The 22,778-nt window shown below is 49.9% G+C and overlaps 2 protein-coding genes and 1 pseudogene across 14 annotated transcripts in view; 2 read left to right on the top strand and 1 right to left on the bottom strand.

Annotated features, from left to right (window-relative positions):
* Zmym4 (zinc finger MYM-type containing 4) overlaps positions 1 to 5,200 on the top strand; it is a 120,493-nt gene extending 115,293 nt beyond the window's left edge. For all 10 annotated transcript variants that reach the window (XM_039110031.2, XM_063287760.1, XM_063287761.1 and 7 more), the window contains 2 exons: positions 1,869 to 1,998; positions 2,832 to 5,200. In XM_039110031.2, the coding sequence (XP_038965959.1) occupies positions 1,869 to 1,998; positions 2,832 to 3,039 (338 nt within the window). In that variant the 3' untranslated portion in view covers positions 3,040 to 5,200. The remainder of the gene's footprint in view (positions 1 to 1,868; positions 1,999 to 2,831) is intronic.
* An 853-nt stretch (positions 5,201 to 6,053) lies between these two features.
* LOC120103340 (small nucleolar RNA SNORA17) lies at positions 6,054 to 6,178 on the top strand (annotated as a pseudogene).
* A 5,094-nt stretch (positions 6,179 to 11,272) lies between these two features.
* KIAA0319l (KIAA0319 like) overlaps positions 11,273 to 22,778 on the bottom strand; it is a 92,941-nt gene continuing 81,435 nt past the window's right edge. For 3 of the 4 annotated variants that reach the window (XM_063287023.1, XM_063287024.1, XM_063287025.1), the window contains exons 17-21: positions 18,942 to 19,084; positions 18,264 to 18,386; positions 17,689 to 17,787; positions 16,163 to 16,246; positions 11,273 to 12,388 (exon numbers count right to left, since the gene is read on the bottom strand). In XM_063287023.1, the coding sequence (XP_063143093.1) occupies positions 12,201 to 12,388; positions 16,163 to 16,246; positions 17,689 to 17,787; positions 18,264 to 18,386; positions 18,942 to 19,084 (637 nt within the window). In that variant the 3' untranslated portion in view covers positions 11,273 to 12,200. Of the gene's footprint in view, positions 12,389 to 16,162; positions 16,255 to 17,688; positions 17,788 to 18,263; positions 18,387 to 18,941; positions 19,085 to 22,778 lie in introns of all 4 variants that reach the window. The other variant, NM_001159655.4, reaches the window with a different exon arrangement.

Here is a 22,778-nt window from a genome sequence, read left to right as displayed (position 1 = left end):
GAGTTGCAATTACAGCTCTATGCCGTCATGTACATACAGCATATGTACACACGAGAAGTTCTTAATTTACACCAATATTCCGTTCTCCCTGTTGGATAATTACTTTAAGAATAAATTACATACTCAAAATGTGAAGACTTAAATTTTCTGAATCTAAACCCTGTGAGCAGTTGTCACGTTGTCCTGTACATATTAGCTTGTTTGCAGTTGCTCCTTTAGCTGGGGAAACACAGCTGCCTCACCCTGTCCCCCGGTGTCTGTGTCTGGCCGTTGCATAGTGCTTATGTCATCCACTTTGTAGTTTTGTTTTGGTTCTTGCTTTTTGAGACATCTCACTTTGTATCCGAGGCTGGCCTAAACTCAGCTGTATTTCCTAAAGTGGCCTCAGAGTTGTGAAGCCACACATCCCTCTCGGCTTCCTGTGGGCTGGGGTTGCAGGCCTGGTTCTCCTCCTGAAGGTCTGCTTTGTCTCTTAGGTAATATTAGCGAAGGAGGGAGAGGCAGTTGGTTATTTCCACTTTTGATTGAGTACTTGACAATGTTGATAATAAGTTCAACTTGTCTTTAAAGTAACTTGCATGTTACTTTCTGTGTCGGAAGCTGGAGTGAGTTGTCTTAGAGCAATAATGCTCATAGCTGGAGAGAGAGCCCTAAGCCATTTGTTGGGAGTAACTGTAAAAATGGGCCTGGAAGGGCCTGGAGGGCTCGGGTTAGAGCACTGGGCCGTCTCTGTTCTACTCCCAGCACCCACGGGGCAGCTTAACAACAGCTGCTTGGGCCTCTGCTTCCAGAGGGAACTGGTGCCTTCTTCTGGCCTCTGGGCACTGCATGAAGCTGGTGCACAGACATACATGCAAACAAAACACCCCACACACAAATATAAACAGAAACATCTTTTAAAAAAATGGGTTGGGGCTCTGGCTCAGTGGATAAAAGTATTTACCGTGCAAGCACGAGAACCTGGATTAGGATCCCCAGCTCCCTTTGAAACCCGCAGTGATGATGCACATGTCTTACCTCAGTACTGAAGGGCTGAGGCAGGTGGATAGCTAAAGGCTTGCTGGCCGGCCAGTGTAGCCTCTAACTAAACTGCAGGATAGTGAGAGGGAGAACCTGCCTCAAGAAGAAAATGGAGGGGCAACACGATGGCTCAGCAGGTGACAGTGGTTGTTTCTTAGCCCCGATGACCTAAGTCGATCCCTGGAACCCATGTAAAGCCAGAAGGAGGGAGTTGGTGCTACAGAGTTATTTTCTGACTCCACGTGTGTACACAGTGCTTAGATTGAATGATGCACGCTCGCGTCTTGGGATCTTACATCCTCACAGCAGAGTTCGGTTTAGATTGCTGAATGTAGAGGTGAGAAACAGCAGCCTCCTTCTGGTGCCTGCCTGTGTGGTCTGACAGCCTAGCCCTGTAGAGTCCTGTCCCAGCAAATGAAAACTCTGATCCGTTTCTTAGAATCCACAAGTCAGGGGGACTAGAGCGAGAACACAGTCTGTGCTAGTGCTCTGAGGAGAGATCCATATAGGTTCATGTAGATCCTTATAGATCCATATAGATCCATGTAGATGCTTCCGTTTATGAGCCCTGTCCCTGATCCAGTCTCCTGAGAAAGCCAAACTCCAGATGAGAACATTCCCCAGCCTAGTCACTTTTGTCACAAGGCTTCTTCTTTGTTTAAGAGAACATACATGTTACAGGACAGGCCTAGTGATTAGCATGTAAACAAAACACTTGGCACATAGTTGCTTAACAAATATTGTTGGATAAATGGAAGAGCAGGAGTTACAGTCTGGATGTGAAGCAGAGATTGATTATGAGGTATGTTGGCACTTATACAAATCTTTGATTTTTTTCCTGTCTCAAGATAAACTAACTATTGGCAAGAGGAAACGAAATGAAGATGAGGAGGCTCCAGTGGGTGTGGAGATGGCAGAGAACACGGACAATCCACTGAGGTGCCCTGTCCGGCTTTACGAGTTTTACCTGTCTAAATGGTAAGGGGCTTCTGTGCTTTGAGCACAGAGCGTCCCCCGCCCAGCACAGTGTGAACCTCAGGGACTGGGAACCAGAAGCACAGTTGACTGTGGCACAGGGCCAGCCTCTGCTTTCATAGTTTCTCCATCCTTTATCCGCGTGGATTTAGAACTAAGAAGTCAGCCTTGTTATCTTAATGTTTTTCTCCCAAAATTTCTCCAAAGGGGAAAAACATCACATTTCATTTGACCTTCTGAAGCACTGTTTTGTAGGGTCTTATCTATAGTGATTTATTTTTTTGTACAGAAAACAAATTCTGAGGCTGGTTTTTTGGCTAAACCTTCAAGGAGGGGAAAGCTTTGAAGAAATTGAGTTTTATATTTTAAAGAGCCAGCATCAAAACAGGCCCATCCCCATGCAGAGGGTGGCACACTTCTCCCCTTATCCACAGTCAAAGTCCAGAGTTTTGGTCAAAAAAATAGTAGTATTAAGTGGCCTCTGTAAATTGGCCCATTTAAAGTGCTTATGCTTTTTGGGGGCTGGGGCAGGGTCTCATGGTTCCCAGGCTATTCTAAGACTTGATTTGTAGTCGAGGATGACCCCTGAACTTCCTGATCCTCATTCCTCCACCGTGTGTCTGCCCCGCCCACCGCAGCACCCCAGCCGTGCGCCCTCTTTATCACAGCCTCCTCTTCCTCCTGAGGCCTGTTACCCGCTGTCCCTGTGGCTCTGGTGCCACTTACAGAGTGAGACCAGATGGGGAGCCGTCGCGAACCATTAGCTAAGGAGGGGTGATGTGTGTTCTGACCACAGCTTTCTTTTCTGTCCTGTGCTCGTGTCTTCCTGCGGACAGCTCTGAGAGTGTGAAGCAGAGGACCGACGTGTTCTACCTTCAGCCCGAGCGCTCGTGCGTTCCTAACAGTCCCATGTGGTACTCCACGTTCCCCATAGACCCTGGGACCCTGGACACCATGTTGACGCGCATTCTCATGGTGAGGGAGGTACATGAAGAACTTGCCAAAGCCAAGTCTGAAGACTCTGACGTGGAATTATCAGATTAAGATGGAGGGAAGCTTCCTGCTTTCATGCACACTGGTAGGCACCAAGCTGTGAATGCACTCAGCTGGTGGAAAGATGTTGAAATCCAAGTTCTCTTGACTTGCTTATTTGGTGGGAAAACAGACGGCTTCTGAGCCGTGGTGTTGCTGCAAATGAAACCTGAGGGGAGAAGTGTGGGTGAATTGGCAGGGAGAGTTCACAGACATCATGAAAGACTAACCAGTTTCTGAGTGGTGCATAGTCTTATTTTCTTTGGGAATAAGAAATTATGGAATATTTTTAAGGAAAACTGTTGTATAAAATTCTACCATGGTAACCTTAGTTAGAAGGGGGTAGCTTTGCAGTGAGACCCTGGCCGCTGCAGTAGCTACTTGAGCAAGCTGTCCATGAAAGGCAGGAGAGAGCAGAGCAGAGCTGAGAGTGCGTCAGATGAGGACAGTGGGGCTCAGCCTGGAAGAGCCAATAAAAATACTCACGTTGTTATGAAAAGATAGTGGTCTGGATTGATTTTCACTGCCACCCTACTTATGTGAAGGGTAGAAGCCTTTAGTCTTTTAACTGAAGGCCCCTCACATCAGAGGACACGCCCTTCATTACTGTCAGTGAGCCCCTTTTCACTAGGGTCCTGCTTTCTCAGCTGTGGGTAATTTAAGGTAAGAAGGATGATATTCCAGAAGCTAACTGTACACAGAAACTCTGTGGAGCCCATTAGACCCTGGTGTCTTGAAGTATTTAAAGAGAACCCACTAAAATGCCCACTTCTCTGGGTGCTGCTGTCCCGTGGCCTCAGCTGTGCAGAAGTGGGGCCTCCCTTTGTGTCCAGTTTGCCCCATGGCAGCCTTTCTTCCCTGTCTTACTTTTCTGTTCCCAAATGACGCTGCTTGTCCTTCGTACCAGCCTCTGGAGGCCCTTGTCATTTCAAAAGGAATAATCTGTCTCCATAATTCTGACAAATGTGTGGGTGATCCCACAAAGACACAGTATTATGTAGCTGTCCGAGTTACGGTAGGGAAAGTCGTCATAGGTTTCCGTGTACAAGCATTTGGAAGTTGACCTTATTGCCCCAAGAAACTTGAAAGTTAGGAATGCTGGGGCTGGAGCACGAGATGGTTGACCTTACACATCCATGCAGTCTTCTCGCTGCATTATTTCAGATTCTAGCTGTCTTAGTTCATGAGGATTGCAAGGCCTAGGTGTATGTGACATTACCAGGCTGTCTCCCGCATCTCCATTCTCAGTTTCTTTCCTACAAAATTTTGAATCAAGCTTTTAATAATGTTGGATAATTACTTAGCTTCTTTAATTGAAGTTAATCTGAGCTTACAGCAGAACTGAGAGAAGTCATAAGCTTCTCCAAAGTGTCATCTTAAAACTTCAGTATGTCCCATGTTATAGGTGGGAGTAGCAACTTGTTTGTTTTGTTTTTTTTAAACAAATAAAAGTCATTTAAATACAACAGAACTTTAAGATGGGCCTTTGACATTGTGTACTTGTGGTTCCGTCCCTCTGCTTGTAACAAATATCCTTTTTGTTACTAAAATTGTGTGAAAGAAGTAAATCTGCCCTAGTCTGTATGATTAATTCCATCTGTGTTGTCGTTTCTGATGGGGAAACGTCTTCCTTCCAGACCTCGATTGGTTGGAGGAAGGCGGTTGGCCTGTCGATAAGTCACCAATAAACCATCAGAAACACCAGGTGTCCAGTCCTGCTGTATCAGTTTGATTTGTGTAAACACTGACATTTCCCACCTATAGTTGTATGGAAAACAAACACTGTTAGCTTAGTAGATAAATTGTTATAAAATACCAAAAAGGAAAAAATATATCTGTTAAGAGGACAACTGCTACCCGGATAAATGACGTGCCAGGGCCTGAGCTGCATGTCAGTACAGGGCTTTCAGACCCTAGACTGAGTTTAAAAACTGGTTGATCATCAGTCATTCCTCGTGAGTGTAGCTGTTTGCTGTGTCAAATTATTTACTTTTTCTATTTTGTTTAAATTGTGTAAAACCATACTTACTCCCTCCTCCCTCTGGGGGAGCGAGGGAAAAAAACCCAAGAACTAGCGCCTGAGCTCTTCCCGTCCTTTAACTGTCTCTGGATTCTCCCTTCGCAGGAACCACAGAGCTATTCCCTTAGAATAAAATAGTATATTTGTATTTGATGGGTGAGTTCTTTTTCTTTGTGGTTTTAAAGAACTTTAAATACATTTTTTATTCGCTCTTATTGGTATGATCTGAGGTGTCAAATTGAAAAAAAAAAGAAAAAGAAAGCAGCTTCCAGGAAACTTCTTGGATTTTATTCGGTCAAGTAAAGGCTTTGCCTCACTACCGTCTTCCTGTGGCTTGCTTTCTTCCTGTCAAGACTTTTTTCCATTTATAGAAATTTTTAACCATATTAAAAGTCCCAGTAGCTAGAAATGCTGGCAGCATGCACACGTCTTTTGGGCAAACCTCTTTTAAGGTCGGGGCACTGTGAGTGTTGGCCATGACTTGACAGGGTATGCGCTTGCTCTCACGTGTGCACAGGGTCTCGATGAGGATGTGGGTTTCTTAGTCTGTAGAGGGGTCTTGGGTGTTCTACCAGATTCTCTACATGGACCATTTGTGTGTCCCATTCAACATTCCTGAATTTATAAGACTCTTCCCAAAACATGGAAAGTAAAATGTTCCTGTAAATGAAGTCAAGTCCCACATGAATACAAAAATTCTTCCTAGTGGCTGTCTGAGAGCTGAGGAGATTGTGAGGACCCAGTGCCCACCTTCCTGCACTGCTCTGTTCGTTGTGGTCCTTTGTCCTGTCCTTGAGGTGTTTTAATCGTGAGGCCCTGTAACACTGGAAGAGTCGCAGGCTCTGGGGTCTTTCTTGCTATCTCTGTGTAACCCTAAGGAAATGGGAAAAACTGCTCAGTTTTCTCCTCTGTGCAGTGAAACAATTCCTTACTTGTTAGGCGTGACACGTTGTAGGCTTCCAAGCATAAGACGGCCCTGAAAATCTTACCCAGCTCTCCTGCCGGGGAGGCCCAGGCTTTGCAGGAGGAGCTGCTACTTCACGTGTGCGTCAGTAGGTGGCAGGGGAGGGACTATGTCTTTGCTCAGTATTCTGATCCATGAATATCTCTGAATGATTAGAGCCTAGCATTCCCTGAGAAAAGGTGAGCCTGGGACGACCACCACTGTGGGGCCAAGCAGGCCTGGACGGACTCCCAGGACTAGAAGCCCAAGTCTAGAAGAGCTCCAGCTGGGACCACACTTCCCAGCAGGAGTGAACTCTAGACAGATAGCCACTTGGGTGGGCTAGGAGAGGAGCCAGCCTGAAATGACCACCAAACTAGTGCCATGGGGCCCAGACAGGGAGCTAACCTGAGATGAACATCAGTGTGGCACCTCCCCTATCCCCCCCAGGCCTCGGGGATGGGTGGGCACCATAAAGCATGAATGGGGGTCCCACTCATGCCATCACTCCTGAGAGGATCCCAAACACTCGGAAACCCTGGAGAGCCACCAAGAGGAGCAAGTAAGTGTGGAGAAATGGAAGAGAGAGAAAGAGAAGCAGACGGTGTGGCACAACGAAGAGAGGCAGAACTGGAGGCCCGAGGGTAGTGGAGAACACCCCGATGTGAGTAGCCGGTGATGCCACCTGGGACCATGGTGGGGTCCTGGCCAGTGCTGACACTGGGAGCCACATCTGGGTCTGTGGCCCTGCAGCAGCAGGGGTCTGTTACCACCAAAGCCCAGGGACATGTTGATGTCTGAGGCTGTGCGAACTGGTCCTACCCCTCACCTAGGCCTCCTGGGAGAGCTTGTCATGTCCCTCACTTGCTGCAGCACTCAGGAGGCCCTGCACCTCACCCGGGCAGCACGGTAGAGATGGCCCTAGGTGTGTGGGGGTTGTGGATAAGCCGGCCTAGAAGGCATTGTGTGGGGGAAAGCATCTCTTGTCTGCCATGCAGCAGTGTCTCCCACCCCCACCCCTTGACACCTAAGGCAGGTGGGAGAGCCGGCACTGGGACAGTGAGAACAGGAGAGCTAGTCCTGCCCCTCGCCTGAGCAGGATAGTGGAGCTGGCCCTGGATGTGGGGGGCTGGACCCAAGGGTAGTGTCACAAGAGAGCCAGCCAGCTCTGCTTCTTGTCTGCTGGGCAGTGGCACTGATGAGAGAGAGACTCTTCTTCCACACGGTAACAGAAGCCACCAGAGGCCTTGCACCAGACCCATGGTCATTGCAATAAACATTTGCAAACAACGTCTGGACAGAGTACGTGTGGGACACACTAACACCACAGCTTCCAGCACAGCTTGTAAGGGTGGCAGGCAAGTATGAGGGGATAGGGAAGAAATGAGTGGGATTGGGGCAAATGATGTGAGGTTCCCAACAATATAAAAATTTTTAAAAATCTTTTTAAAAAACTGTACCTGTCTCATGTCTCACTTGCCACAATGTGGTGTGGCAGTCAGAAAACATCTGGCTTGAATTGCTTCTCCTTCAATACCATGGAGTTCTGAGACAACTCTGGTTGTCAGGGTCGGTGGCAAGTACCTTTATTTTATCGGCCCCCCCCCTTTTTAATTATTAACATTATGTATGTACATTATATATGTATCAGCAATGCATGTGGTGGTCAAAGGACACCCGACCTATTACCATGTTCTGTGGTCAACAAGCACCTTTACCCAAAGTCCTCACTCTGACATCGAGTGAGTGGTTATGTATGTATGTGGTGTGTATGTGTGTGTGTGTGGTATGTGCATGTATGTATACAGGTGTGTGGGTGTGGTATGTACGTTTGCCTTTATGCATATCTGAGGGACAGGAGAACTGAGTGGAGTCACCTCTCTCCGCCACATGCTGTGTTTCAGGATAGAACTCATGTCTTTGTGTTTGGCCACATTTACCTACTATGCTATCTCCATGGCCCCAGATTTTTAAGTTTATAATGTACGTAAATTATTTGGTATATACTGAGGTTTCAGATGTGTGGATCCTTACAGTCAGCACTGTGGCCCTGCAGAATGTCGTGCTCTGCAGGTCTCTGCACTGCAGTTAAGTGTTCGTGGGACTTGGAACAGAAGCTTCCCATTCACACCTGACGCAAGCACGAGGCAGAGACGCGGAGTGTGAGCTTTTAAGACCACAGTGATATACTTCCTTCTATAAGGCTATACTTCTAATCTATCCAAAATAGTCCCAACTTTGAACCAAATATTTAAATACACAAATCTATGGGTAGCATCTTATTCAAAACTTAACATACTGTGGTTTTTGGTTTTTTGTTTTTGTTGTTGTTGTTTTGAGTAGCAAATTTTCTTCTGTTTAAATTTTTTATTTATGTAGAGTGGTGGCATGGAAAGTAGAGGGAGCCCTAAGTGAGTAAAATCCATATGGGTGTGGCCTGTCAAGGACTCCAAGAGCAGTAGCAAACCCATTAACCCAAGAGATACAGTAAAACTTTTCTCAGGAATTCCAAGTGTGAGCAAAAACCACTGTAGCTTCCTAGACGTTTACAGCCTGACACTTCACTGGCAGACACTTCCAACTAAGACTAGCTACTCCCTCCCACCGTGCTTTGCGCTATACTCACCTAAACGGAATGAGTTTCCAGGATCAGAGGCAGTGGTTAGAGATGCCCCACCACCCATTCACAGCTATGAAAGTATCTTCATTCTCCTGTTGTCTCGGAGGCTCGCTGCCTCCATCCGCTAACCTAGGCCTAGTCCTGGAAGCTTCTAAACCTCTGTACAGTCTGATCTAGACCTAGAATCTTTTCCGTCCCTGAGACTTACTGCCACGGAATAAACTCACCCTTTTCAGAATTGAATCAACTCAGGTCTTCCGGCTCAAATCCAGGCTGACTGACCGATTCAATCCAGCTCCTCTCAAACTATGGCAATCTGCTGTAATCTTCCTGCTCCTCATTCTCTTTTTCTGTCTTTACCTGTTTAGTTTGTTCTTCAACCAGTCTCTGAACAACTGTCCTGGTAAAACCGTCTCCTCCTCCTTTGTCTTTTATTTCTTCTCTCAGCACTCTGCGGTCTTGAGACACAACAGAAGAGGTCATCAGGCCACCATGTGGTTGCTGGGAATTGAACTCAGGACCTTTGGAAGAGCAGTCGGTGCTCTTAACCACTGAGCCATCTCTCCAGCCCCTTTTGCCTTAGGTTGGTATGGATGGGGCATTCATCTGCTGTCAGATTTATGGCATTTGAGTAGCTGCTGTCTCACAGCAGTCTGGTGGTCTTTTTCTGGAAAAAGACCAAAGCTGAGTTGTGTGCAGTGCGCTTTGTCAGAAGCTTAAGGGCAAGGTCATGACCCGGAGGCATCTCTCAGTTGATACCACAGAGACTATTGTGAGATGGGTTTGGTGGAAGCAGCATAGGAGAGAGTTGTAAACATCACCGACCATCCCCACCCACTCCTACAGCTTCCTTCCTCAGCAGAACCTTAGCTCCTTCCAGTCCAACTACTATTAATAGTACCTGGATGGGTTGGCCCCACCTTCAAGGTATGCCGGAAGACCATTGCTGTTGGTCTCTGGGATTGTCAAAATATTTGGGGATACCGTTATTTGGGGGTTTTGCTTTTTGGTAGTACCTCCTTTGGAGAAAGGAAGTGGTATTAAGTTTTTGTTTTAAGATTCATTTCATGTGAGTACACTGTCCCCATCTTCAGCCACACCAGAAGAGGGCATCGGATCCCATTACAGATGGTTGTGAGCCACCATGTGGTTGCTGGGATTTGAACTCAGGTCCTCTGGAAGAGCAGCCAGTGCTCTTAACCGCTGAGCCATCTCTCCAGCCCTGATTTTATTATCGTATAGGAAACAAAATTGCATCTTATATTTTCAATCGTGTCTCCTATACAGATTTATCATTATTGATGGGGTTGGGGAAGCAAAAATGCAGGAACCTGACTTCACAGGCAGGCCTGGAACTCACTGTAGTTTGGGCTAGCCTCATGCATGCTCAGCATTTCTGTTTCATCTTCACCAGTGCTGAGCCGCCGTGACTGGTTGTGGTTCCAAGCTTCCCACACTCCTGTGGTTTTAATAATAATTTCCTCCACCTCGTGTTTGTGTTTTTGTTTTTCAAGGAATTATGTATGTGAGTACACTGTAGCTGTATCCTGATAACACCAACCAGAAGAGGGCATCAGATCCCACTACAGATGGTTGTGACTCACCATGTGGTTGCTGAGATTTGAACTCAGGTTCTCTGGAAGAGCAGCCAGTGCTCTTAACCACTGAGCCATCTCTCCAGGCCCTGTTTGTTTGTTTGTTTGTTTGTTTGTTTGTTTGTTTGTTTGTTTGTTTGTTTTAGAAGATATGTGTGAATGCCAGAGGATCCCTCTTGGAGTCAGAGAGGGCTGCTGGGATCTAAATCCTCTGCAAGAACAGCCAGTGTTCCTGATGCTCAGCCATCTTTTCCCGTTCATTTGTTTTGAACAGGGTCTCTCCGTGTGCCCTAGTTTGGCCTCAAACTCATGGCAGTCCTACCGCAGCACTCTGAATGCTGGGATCATAGGCGTCTACCACCATCCTGGTTCTAGCCTGCTTTCTGATTGGCTGGTTGAAATAATCGCGCTTGGCTGGTTTGGAGGTTTAGATTCTGGTCCTGACTTACTAAGGGTTTTCTCAGTATTTACACTATGAAGGCATAAGCAGTCTGTAAGATGATCTTACACAACCATAGCCATGAAAGGGTCCATGCAGGAGGGACTATTGTTGGCGGTGCAGGTGGGGGTGGTAACTGGATGCTCACTTCCCGCTCACACTCAGATGGCTGTTAGCTGCGGCTTCCCATGCTCTAGCCCTGCTGGTTGCTTTCAGCTGCTACTGGCTAGGGTCACTGTCCAGTGTGACACTGGGTGTGCATCCCAGCCCGGTAGGATGCGTTCATGTTGGTGCACTTGAAATGCTGGGAACCCAAAAAGGAACAAAATTACCCCAAAACTCTTAGGGTAGCCTGGACCTTAGGATACTCTGCCCCTCAGCACAGATGCTGTATGGTCACAGGTAGACAGAAGTCATTTGTGTGTAATAAGTCAAAATCAAAGAGCATCTATGGCCAGCCAGCACTCGTGTGGCACAGGCCCACCCGCCATGGCAGACGGGAGCCCATGCCACCAGCCAGTATGCTGAGACAGGCTTCAGCATGATGACCATAGCTCTACACCGGTGGTGGGCCCTGCAACACAGGTCACAGATGCAGCACGAAATAGCACAACCTCATAGCCAGGCACACAATTAAATAGCATGTTTAATTATCTCACAACGGATAGTGCAGTAGTAGAAATTAAGTCCTTTTTAAAAAGTCGCTCTCCCCGAAACCCAACTCCTCAGCTGCCACACCACGGCTGAGGAGCTGTGCTAGGCGAGAGGGATTAATAGTCTTTGAAGGAGCTGAAAGTCTCCAAGTTAGAATTGCCTTGAGAGCAGCCAAGAGACCTAGAAGGACAGGCGCATCCACTCGAGCACTCACTCTTGCAGAGGACACGGAGAAGACATGGATGGAGGGAGGTGGAAGGTACCACGGAGGGGCAGTCACACGTGTGCACTCAACATGGCACAGAGTTCCAGTCTATCCGCGGCTCTCTCTGGGAGAATGCGGTGGCCTGAGCCTGGATGTCCCTGATAAACAAGCCAGCGGAGCTGAGGGGCCACAGCAGCTCTGCGTCACCACCCGCATCAGTGGCCCTGGGAGGGCAGGGCCTACTGTCCCAGAGAAGCAGACCAAAGAATATGCCCAGAGCTAGGCCCTGCCATCAGGAGGCTGGTGGCTCCTGGATCTCTGCCAGATGCGGGGGGGACAGTAAGCTTCACTGTGTGTGCTGGGCCCAGCTGCACTGCTCCACAGCAGAGGAGAGGCTGTGGGCCTGTTTGTCTGCTCTCAGGCTGGGAGGTGTGTGCAGTGAGGCCCTGAGATGAGAACACTTTGGGGGCCTACCACCTAGGTTTATAGAGAAAACCTTTTCATTCACAGCTTCATTCAGGGGTTCCTATAAAGTATCTGGATTCAAGTACCAGCAGTTCTGATGGGGGCTTTTGGGATGGAGTGACCAGCACATGCTGGGACAGCGGCTGCCCTCAGACCCAGGAGGTCAGGAATCAGCCTAGAGGTGTTCTGGGCCCTAGCACTGAGGCCCAGACTGTTGTGACAGACCAGGGGGCTATAAGATCTCCTCCCGTGGGCTCCTGGTCTTCAGTGGTGTTTGCCCGTTTGGCACAGATCCATTCTGACCGTGCAGGAGTTTGCCCTTCTCCCGGTCTGGCCATGTGAAGATGGCATCATCGCTGTCCAGCTCCGACTCAGAGTGCATCAGGCTGCTGCTCATCGTGGGGCCTTTCTGTTTGCTGCCTGTCAGAGAGACAGCCGGGTCAGGGAACGCCTGGCCAGACCTGAGCCACGCCCATCCTCGTCTCTACCTGAGAGGAGACGGGGAGGCCAGGCCCCCTCTTTGGCTGGAAGAGCAGGTGATGGGAGGCCTGGCATGGCTAGAACAAGTCCTCAGAGAGCCACGCCTGAGGATTAGACCTGGACTCTGCTACGCCCCAGAGCTTTGGTTGCTGTCACCCAGTTGTGTCCTGTTCCCTTTCGATAGTACTCATGTCCCGAGACCTAGAGCTACATAATGAGACCCTGTCTTGAAAAGCATTTAACCAGCAGTGGGGAAGCCTGACTGAGTGGGACTCCCTCAGACAGTCCCCGACAGCCATTTATCAGAACAACCAGCCATGCGCCATGAGCACCCAGGGCTGAAGAGAGCGCTCCGCAGTTAAGAGCAGCAGCTGCTCCTTCAGAGGGCCTGCGCTTTCATCTCCAGCAGCCACTGTGTAACCACAGCTCCACAGGACCATCCCTAGACTCCATGGTCATGTGCATACACACTCATGCAGACGTGCACAATTACACATAAAAATTCATCTTTGTTTTTCCAGACAGGGTTTCTCTGTGTAGCGTGGCTGACCTGGAACTCTGTAGACCAAGCTGGCCTCGAATTCAAGAGATCTAACTGCCTCTGCCTCCCTAGTGCTGGGGTTAAAGGTGTGCGCCACCATCTAGCAAAAAATAAATCTTAAAATAAAAGTCCCGAAAGCTGTCTGAGACTCTAAAGTCCTCGGCATTCACCCTCACAGCCGTGCCCCCACTGTAGAGCCCCAGGGATAAACTGCATTTCACAGAGTTGGTTGAAGTGGGAGCGCTCTGGACCCTGGCACTGCCAAACCACAGAAGCTGGCCTCCCACCTGTAACAGGATGGTCAGATGAGCCATGCCTCCCTCCGTCAGGCAGTCTACAACTCTGTATCCGTCACACTCCTAAACACGACAGCATCCTGTGAGGGTTGATGGTCAGCCTGACAGCTGACAAGTCTCCAGGCTGAGTGCCCAGGCCCTGGCCCCTACACTCAAGAATCGCACCCTGCTGCAGGCCTCATCCACGTGCCGTGTGGCCATGGCTTACTCAGCTCTGTGCATTCTGGGGTACAGCTCATCCAGACCTCGGCACCAGTGCAGCAGAGCTGCAGGAGGGCACTGCACCGTGGGGCTCTCCAGTGTGCTGGGCACGGTGGCCAGTGGAATGGCCAGGGAATATCCTGTTTTTTCTGGAGATGCTGGCCCTTTCCCCACAGCCCTCCCCTGGAGACTCTAAGCTTTCTCCTCCTAGTGCCTGCATGCAGCCTCCTCCTCCCCAGATGACACGGGCCTTTAGGGAGATTCCTCCCTGGCTTTGGGGGTTTTGCTTTTTGGTAGTACCTCCTTTGGAGAAAGGAAGTGGTATTGATTTTTTTTTTAAGATTTATTTAAGATTTATTTTTTTAAGATTTATTTATTTCATGTGAGTACACTGTCCCATCTTCAGCCACACCAGAAGAGGGCATCAGACAGCCCCATCTCTTACCCTGCACCTGACTGCTTAGCCACTAACAATGACAAAGGAGGGGTCGCTGTCAGTGAGAACCAGACACACATCCACTGGGACTCAACAGTTCTCCACGTCTGCACCCAGCAAAGACCCCTATGTGTGTCCACCAAAGGACACAGGAGTGTCCACAGGACCATACTGAGCAGTATGGCTGGTCAGTAAACCCATGTCTGTCAGTGCCTGCCCGTGTGCAGAACTGTTATAAGGAATGTGGGTGACTGTAGCCTAGAACACGGCACTATCTGCACACAGGTACAGGCGTTATTTAGTAACATGGGCACTAACTGGAAGGTAGCACAGAGGACGGGGCTGATTCTCTGGTGTGTTCCCTTATAAGGACGCCACATGCTTGCTGCCTTTCCAGTTTTCTAGCGAGTTAGGTTAAGCCACAGAGAATCGCCACTTTTGTGATGGTAAAGTCAGTAATTTCATTTGGTTCAGCCTACTGTAATAGAAAAAACATAAGCCAATCTCTCAGCCTGCTGCTGTCAGACTCGCCCTGGGGTCGGCCCTCTCCCTTCCCTCCTCTGCCTCAGAAGTGTGTCTGTATTCCCCTCCCTGATCTTCCCTGCCTCTCAGAGGCTCCCCTCCCCCAGGCCCTGCCTCTGTGTGCAGTCTGGTCCTGAGTCCTGGCCCTCTGTCCAGCTTCCCAGGTTTTCTTTGTTGTAAAGGCTTTGAAATCTGTAGGGCGTCTCCTCACCCTGACCCCACAGGTGCTGCCATTCTGCCCACTCTGCAGGCGGCTGCAGGGTCTCTGGCATCATCCAGAGCTGTGAGGCTTTTATGACCTCCCTGCAGGTCCCTTCCTCCTTTGCAGCCCATCCTGGACACCTGGGCCTCTCTTTAGGGCTGAGACCCAATTCTGAGATGTCAATCCTCACTGCCGAGTAGAATCTCATCTTTCAGTACTGACCGTTCTGCTGGGTTCAATTTAATTCTTTGGCTTTCTAAAGCCTTGGTAAAGCTGCCCTGATTCTGTCAGCGACTAGACAGGAATCAGCCTTGGCCTTGTCTGCACCTCCGCACTCTGTCACCACCTCCTCAGACCACTAGAAAACACTTTTCCCTTCCTGCCTGCTTTCCACGGTCACCAGACCCCTGAGCGTACATGTTCAAGCACCACAACCTAGAATCACCCAGGCAGATGCTGGGCCCTAAACCCCTTAAAATGCCCTCTGCTCTTAGAGGGACCTCAGCAAAGACCTGCTCGGCCATCCAGCCTGGCTCACTCCCTCTGACTCACTGCCCAGCACATGATAGTTTTGTCCCCCTCCCAGCAGTGGGGGCGAACCACGTTGCCTCTGACTACAGGGCAGCTAACTGCTGCTCCTCTAACTTTTAGAACTCTTCCCTCCCTCCCTCCCCTCCCTCCCTCCCTCCCTCCCTCCTGCTGAGAGGTGGGAAGGCCTGCTTCTGCCATGTGGTCCTGAGCTTGAACTCTGGTTGTCAGGGTTGGGGCCAGGGCCTTTCCCTGCTGTGCTCTCCAGCCTCTCCGTCACTCTATACAGCTGTGAGCATGGTTCTGAGACATCAACCAAGGAGGAGAAAAATGTTCTGGACATCTGCAGCAGCAGAACCTGCTCAGAAAAGCTTGGAGATGAACAAGGAGGCTGTCCCTGAAAGCAGACAGACACAGCAGCTCACAGGGGCCTCGCAAGGGCCGGAAAAGCTTTATAAAGGACACAGGGTAAAGTGATGGGGCTTCCCTCGCTGGCCACTGCAGAAGCTGGGTGCACACAGCATCTGTTCCTGGGGATGCTCTGACTGCTGCTTTGGTAGCCTGGGCTCTCTTCAGGCTTGAAGAATGAATGAATGAAGACAATGAAGCTTGTCTCTCTCCTGCCAGGCTACAGTTCTCTGAGGGCAGAAGGCCTGGGGCCTGTCTCCCCCACAGCCTCCCTTAACACAAAGCCTTAGGATGACTTTAACCCAGAGGACTTGTTCTGCGGGACAGCCCAGCACACAGCAGCAGGCAGCAGGGAAGTAGGTGCCCGAGACTGATGGCGGTGGGACTCTGCCTAATGACGAGTGGGATGGATGGGGAGGGCACAGGAAGAGGGAGTTCGGATCTGGTCTCTGCCTGGAAGCCACTGACAATGACCCCAGGCCACTGAGCAAGGAGCCAACGAGCAGGCAAAGGAGCATGAGGGTGTGAGGGACATGTGACAGGGCTCCCTGGCCCCCAGTGCCAGCTCCCACAGCCCTACCTGCTCGGGAGGTCGGCTTCAGCTCCAGACTCTCCTGGTCCGTGGCATCCAGGATCTTGTATCTGCTTTTCCTCTTGGGTTTTCCTTTTTGCCTAAAAAACAAATGCCATGGAAAGTCTGTGAGGCCTACCCAGAGCACAGCTGCCTCTCCTAGCTCTCCTCACCTCTCAACCAGAGCAGGCGGAACCTCAGAAAGACAAAAGCTTGGCTGGGGGTGGGGTGGGGTCGAGGGAGAGAGGGGGTGCAACCTGGGGCTGCTGACTTATCTGTGGCTGCTGGGATTTTTTTTTTAATTCTACTTTTCTAAGTTTTAAAGGAGGTCATACGGCAAGTTCCATCCGATCCCTGCCTCAAACAGGCGCTATCCGCACACTGAGCCTTGAGTTCTGTATCCAGGAATTAGGAAAAGGATGTTTTCTGAGTGGTACAGCACGCAAGCCCATACCTTTTGCTCTAACTAGCACCACACACTGACGTCTTGTACGTTCCAGGCAAATATTCTCCCCCTGAACTATGCCCTTTTCTTGAAATCATGTTTAACATTGATAAACACGCAATAAATGTAACAAAATGAAGACTACAGCTGCCAGGCTGTCTGCAAAGCAAACGAGAGCAACCACTTCAGAACTCAGCTGTAAGCTTGTGAACCCCCCTATGTCCAGGTATGAGGCTGGGCCATAGCATTTCACAGGACGTGCACCCACCACACCCCACCAGCGTCCCCACCTTGCAGATCTCTACAGTGACATCCCTTAAATGAGAGCTTCTGCCCTCTGGTGTTGGCAATGAGAATTTTCTGCCACAGGCCTTGGGGTGGTCAATTCCCACCACAGTGACTGGGAACCAAGTTTACTCCTTTAAGAAAGCTGCCAGATACCTCATGGGAAAATTCTGTGACATGACACCAAATAGACTTCAAAGAATTTATCTTACCCCCTACACCCTCCCCCACACACAGACATACACACTCACATACCACACACACACACCACACACACAGACACACACACTCACACACACCACACACACACTCACAGACACAGACACACACAGACACACACTCACATACCACACACACTCACAGACACAGACACACACAGACACACACTCACAGGCACACACTCACACACACCACACACACACACTCAGACACAGACACACACTCACACACACAGACACACACTCACACTCAGACACACACACAGACACTCACACACACACACTCACACAGACATACACACAGACTCACAGACACACACACACTCACAGACACACACTCAGACACACACACAGACACACACACTCACACACACACCGACACACACACTCACACACACACCGACACACACACTCACACACACAGACACCCCCACACACACACACACACAGACACACACACACACTCAGAGACACACACAGACTCACACACACAGACACCCCACACACACACTCACAGACACACACACTCACACACACAGACACACACACACACACACACACACACACACACACCGTCACTACCCCACCATCTTGCCTCTTGCAACAGCAGACTGTAGTCCATGACAGGATCCCCAAGGCAACGACGATGACAAAGGAAGCAATGATGACATAGAGCACGCTCCACTCTGCAAAGGGAAATGGTGAGGTGTGTGCGTGAGAGGCGGCCCGCCTCAGTCACAAGGTGGCTTCATGAGGGGCACTCTGAGCATTTTGCAATATGTGAGGATACACCATTTCCCCACTCAAGACATGGCCTCTTTGTGTAGCCCTGCTGTCCTAGAACTTGCTCTGTACACCAGGCCAGCCTTGAACTCACAGAGATCCACCTGCCTCTGCCTTTCAAGTGCTGGGATTAAAGATGTGCATGTGCCTTTAAGATGGGGAATGTGGGTTTCCAGGAGGCCAGGCAGGCAGGCACTACAGAGATGAGGGCCTCCAGGCACTGGTGTGCAGCGCCTTCTGCTAGCATTCAGTAAGTGTGGAGGGGCGGGGGGAGGAAGAGTCCTCTACAAACAGAGCACCGAGTTCTTCTGCCTCCAGCACCTGCCCCCGCAGCACAGCCACACTGCAGCCAAGGCCTGGCACAAAGCCACACACTCACCGCAGTTGCTGTCTCCATCCCTCAGCTGCACCTTGATGAAATTCTCCATCCAAAATGGGTCACAGACACAGCGCTTGGTGAAGGAGTCACAGTGGCCATGGTCAGAACAGTTCAGCTGACATGCTGAAGGAGGCAGAAGTAAAAGTTAGAGAGCCGGGGCTCAGGAAAACTGAGGTCCCCTCATGTCAGGCTGGCTTCCTGTGATAGGTTGTCTAAGACCCTGGTCAAACAGCCCCAGCGAGCCTCCTGCGCTGTCTGGACCGGTGACTCTCAATGCCAAGTGCCTCCTCCACGGAGTAACGGAGAACAATACAGAAAATACTGCCAGGCCGATTCTGAAATGTCTAAGAACCCACATTTTCTGAATTAGACGTGTCTGTTAGAACATTAGGGAAGAGGCCTGCAGTGGGTCCAGAATGGGACCGCCCATCCTGAGGCACGGTCCCCGGCCGTGCAGCGAGGCCAACGTTTGTCAGTTCTTTAGCCTCAGAGTCTCAGCTCCATTAATCCTGCCTGCCTTCAAAACTTAGGGTAACGGTGAGTTAGAAGTAAGGCTGGATAAAACAAAGATACAGTTATCTCCTTATTCAGAACCATGGTCCCTCTGTGCACTGGGAGGGCCCATGGGCCCGTGGAACGTCTGTAGGAGGCCTTTGCTCACAGCTCCCCACGACTTACTGACTGTGTTGATCTCCAGGGCTCTGAATATCAGGAAGTCAGCCTTCTGCTTCCGCAGCTCGCTCTTGAGCATGGCTGCCACCTCACGGCCTTTGAAGAACTGGTGGGGAGGGTCGTTCTGGACAAAAAATAACATCTTGGTGCTGCAGAGACGGACGATGGTGTCAGTGTGCTTACGCGATCCATGGTGGCAGTTCTAGCCACATCTACAAAGCACCTTGTGTCTGTGACAGACACAGTACTCAGCCTGTGCTGACATGCATGGCCACAGCAGGCAGTGAGAAAGGTGCTTCTGTCCTACCTTCATTTTACACAGGGAGGGCTCAGAAGAGTTGACTTACTTGCCCAGGTCACACAGTTATATCAGAGCCAGATTCCCTATCTGTTACACAGGACCCTAACGCTTACTCCTTTTTTAAGAAATACTCTGACTGCTGGAGGCTGCAGTCTTAACAGCCAACAGGAGGGAGAGGAGGATAGGGTCTGGCTGTGGGTCCATCTTTGTGGCCAGCCTTTGCGAGCTAAGACAGCCAGGCAACTGAATTTGTACCCAGTTTAACCTGTAGAGCTTGCCAGTGCTTCGTAAATGTAAATACTGGAAAGATTACCTGTAAGCCAGTCAGCGGTTACTGTGACAGCAAAAGGACAGACCCTACAGAGTGGGGTTGCTGCTTTGAAATGACATCACTCCAAGCCCAGAATCTGTTTGCTTTCTGCCTGCAGTTTGAACTCAGGACTGTTCTCTCTGCCTTAACCTCAGTCTCTCTGAGGGCCTGCCCCTTAGCTCACAAAGCAAACCTTCCCAGTCATTGGGCCACATGGATTCGAGGTACACCCAGGATACTGACCCCTTAGTGTGCAGGGCAGCTGAGGCCCCAAGTATCCCAGGGGCCCTAGAGCAGCCGCTTCCAGGACAAGGTATCCCAAAGTACAGCAGTGCCTTCCACCGGTGACGTGACTAAAGTTCCAGCTGTGCTGTCCGTGACTAAAGCTAACGATGGGTCCTGCAAACTCCAGACCACACCCTTTACCACGAAAGATAGAGGCTCCTTAATTACTATTTCCTCCTGTAGTCCACAGCTACAACTTCTATTTCTGCCTTTACCAGTAGTCCTCACAGCTTTACTCCCTCTCGCACAGCACCAATCTCTACTAAGTCATATCAGCAAAAATGTGCTGAGACCACAGACCCCAAATCTCCCAGAGAGGCCACAACCCAGCAGCCTCAAAATAAACTTCCGGTGATATCCACTGATCAGATAGGCAGGGCAGTGGTGCACACCTTTAATCCTAGCCCTTGAGGGGAGGCAGGTAGACCTCTCTGAGTTCTAGCCTACATAGCATGTTACAGGTCAGGTAGGTGGGGACTACACAGTGAGACCTGCCCTGTCTCAAAACAAAACAAAAGCAAACAAACAAGCCATCTCTGATCAAATTCTATGTATTATGGATTTGCACAAACATCTTACTAAAATTTTTACTACACTTATTTGTATGTGACTGTGTGGAGCGCAAAAGGCAACTTGTGGAAGCTGATTCTCTCCTACCATGTGAATCCCAGGAATTGAACTCAGGTCATCAGGTTTAGCGGCAATCTCCTTTACATACTGAGCCACCTCTTCAGCCCACATTTCATATCTAACCCCTAACACCAATCTGTAAAATAAGTACTGGGTTCCCACAGGGGACAGGCAGCCCCCATATCCCCTGGTGGACACCTATTGGTGGCGAAGGTGGGGAAGGTCCTGTTCTCTCTGAAATTCTCACCATGTTCTGTTACAACCAAAATCAAGGACAAGCCAGGTGCCCCTCCCTATAATAACAGCACGGTGCTCCTACCTAGTCAATTCCCAACAACGGGGATCAATCTAACAGCCATTTGGTGGCTACTGGATACAGCATTCTTTTTGGTGTTGGTGGTGGGGAGTTTGTTTGTTTTGATTTTTTTTTATTTTATGAGTACATTATTTTATTTATATGAGTACACTGTTGCTGTCTTCATGCACACCAGCAGAGGGCATCGAATCCCATTAAAGATGGCTGTGAGCCACCATGTGGTTGCTAGGAATTGAACTCAGGTCCCCAGGAAGTGTAGTCAGTGCTCTTAACCGCTGAGCTATCTCTCCAGCCCTTGACTTTTGTTTTTCAAGAGAAGAGTCCTAAGGCTAGCGTGGTGGCTCAGTGGTTAAGAATGTGCACGGCTCATGTAGAGGAGTTGGAGTCCCGGCACCTATGGAAGGTGGTTCACCACTGACCTTAATGCCAGCTCTAGGGGATCTAAAACCTCTGGCCTCTACACTCACAGGCGCATACAAGAAAGTGAAAAAGAAAGTGTCCTAGTGACTGCAGCAGATTCGCTGAAAGCTTGTGCACCCATCCTACCTGAGTCACAGTCTCTGAGGATGAGGCCTGGGCCACAGTTTGCTCTGTCACCTCCAGGTGACTGTCACGTGAAGCTGGGGTGACCGCTTGCCCAGGAGGCCTCAGCTTCAGCTCTGTTTCTAATGTTGCTCAAAGTTAGTGTTCCTCCCTGGAGCTGCCCTCACCTGCCATCCCTCCCCTCAGGAGCTGTGTCTCCCTGTCCCTCTCACACAGACACAACAGGACCCAGTACCACCAGTGCTGTCTTGAGTCCCCCATTTTTCCTGCAGTTCCCTAGACTGGCACTTTGCCCTAGGTGACAAAGAGGCTGAGAGGTGGCCTGTCTTTAAAAGGCACATCTGAGCTGGTGTGGTACCACATGCCTTTAGTCCCAGCTACTCAGGAGGCAGAGGCAGGAGGATCTCTCTGAGTTTAGGGCCAGCCTGGTCTACAGTGTGAGTTCCAGTGCAGCCATGCTACACAGAGAAACTCTTGTTTCAAAAAGCAAAACAAAACCAAAAAAAAAAAACCAAACCATAAGGGCACATCTCTATCCGGCCTCCACCTTCTCCCGCATCAACGTTTACCTGTATTTCCAGGAGAGGGTGGCGGGTCTCCTGGAACAGACAGTTGTGAGCTGGGAATCTTAACCACTGAGCCACCTCTCCAGACCCAGCTTCCACTCTGTGTGCTCAGGAGCACTGTGCTGTCTTTTGGGCAGTCTGTGTGGCACACTCCCTGGGCTGGTTTTGTGTTCTCGCTGCTCTGCTGGAAGCCCCACCACCTTCCTGCATTCTCCAGGCCACTTCTTCCCCTGTTCCCCGCTTAAACACTGTGGTCTTCAGAGTTCTGCCACCCCTAACCAACCGCCCTGGCATGTCCCAGGCCCCTTCCACCCATCATGCTGGCTTTGACCCCTGAGCTTTGGTAGGTTTCTTCCCTTTATATCCCCAGATTCCCAACTGTAAATAACCCCGGCTCTCAGAAGGTCTGGAGGAGGAGGTTCAGGGGTTCAATGCCACCCCGGGCTACATGAGGAAAAAGACACCCCAAATTCCAGCCCTGTTCACCTCCATCTCATGGGCGCTAACCCGCGCACAGCACTGCCCCCAAGGCTCCTACTCCTTCCTCCTCACCACAACCTAAATGAGGGCTCTTGCCTTATTGCTGCTGGACAAGCCCAGAACCTGCCCCACCCCCTCTTACCTCCACCCTACTCATCTCCCGGAAAACAAACAAATCTCAGCCGGAGGTCTCCTCGCTTTTAAAACAAACTAACTTGATTTCCTTTGTATGCAAGTCTCCCAGTCACCTTGGCCTCACCTCTGGGCACTTCCTGGTGTACTTAGGAAGCCTGCACCTCCCATCCTGCTTTGGGCCCACCACTCACGCACTCCCTTCTCAACCCCCTAATTCTCATATGCTGGGCAAGGCAACCGTTTACTTCTGGAATATCTTTGGGCATACCTCCTCCTC

Source organism: Rattus norvegicus, chromosome 5 (genome assembly GCF_036323735.1).
Source record: "Rattus norvegicus strain BN/NHsdMcwi chromosome 5, GRCr8, whole genome shotgun sequence".
NCBI classification, from domain to species: Eukaryota; Metazoa; Chordata; class Mammalia; order Rodentia; family Muridae; genus Rattus; species Rattus norvegicus.
The sequence above is the reverse complement of the archived record's forward strand: the minus strand, read 5'-3'. Positions and strand labels throughout refer to the sequence as shown.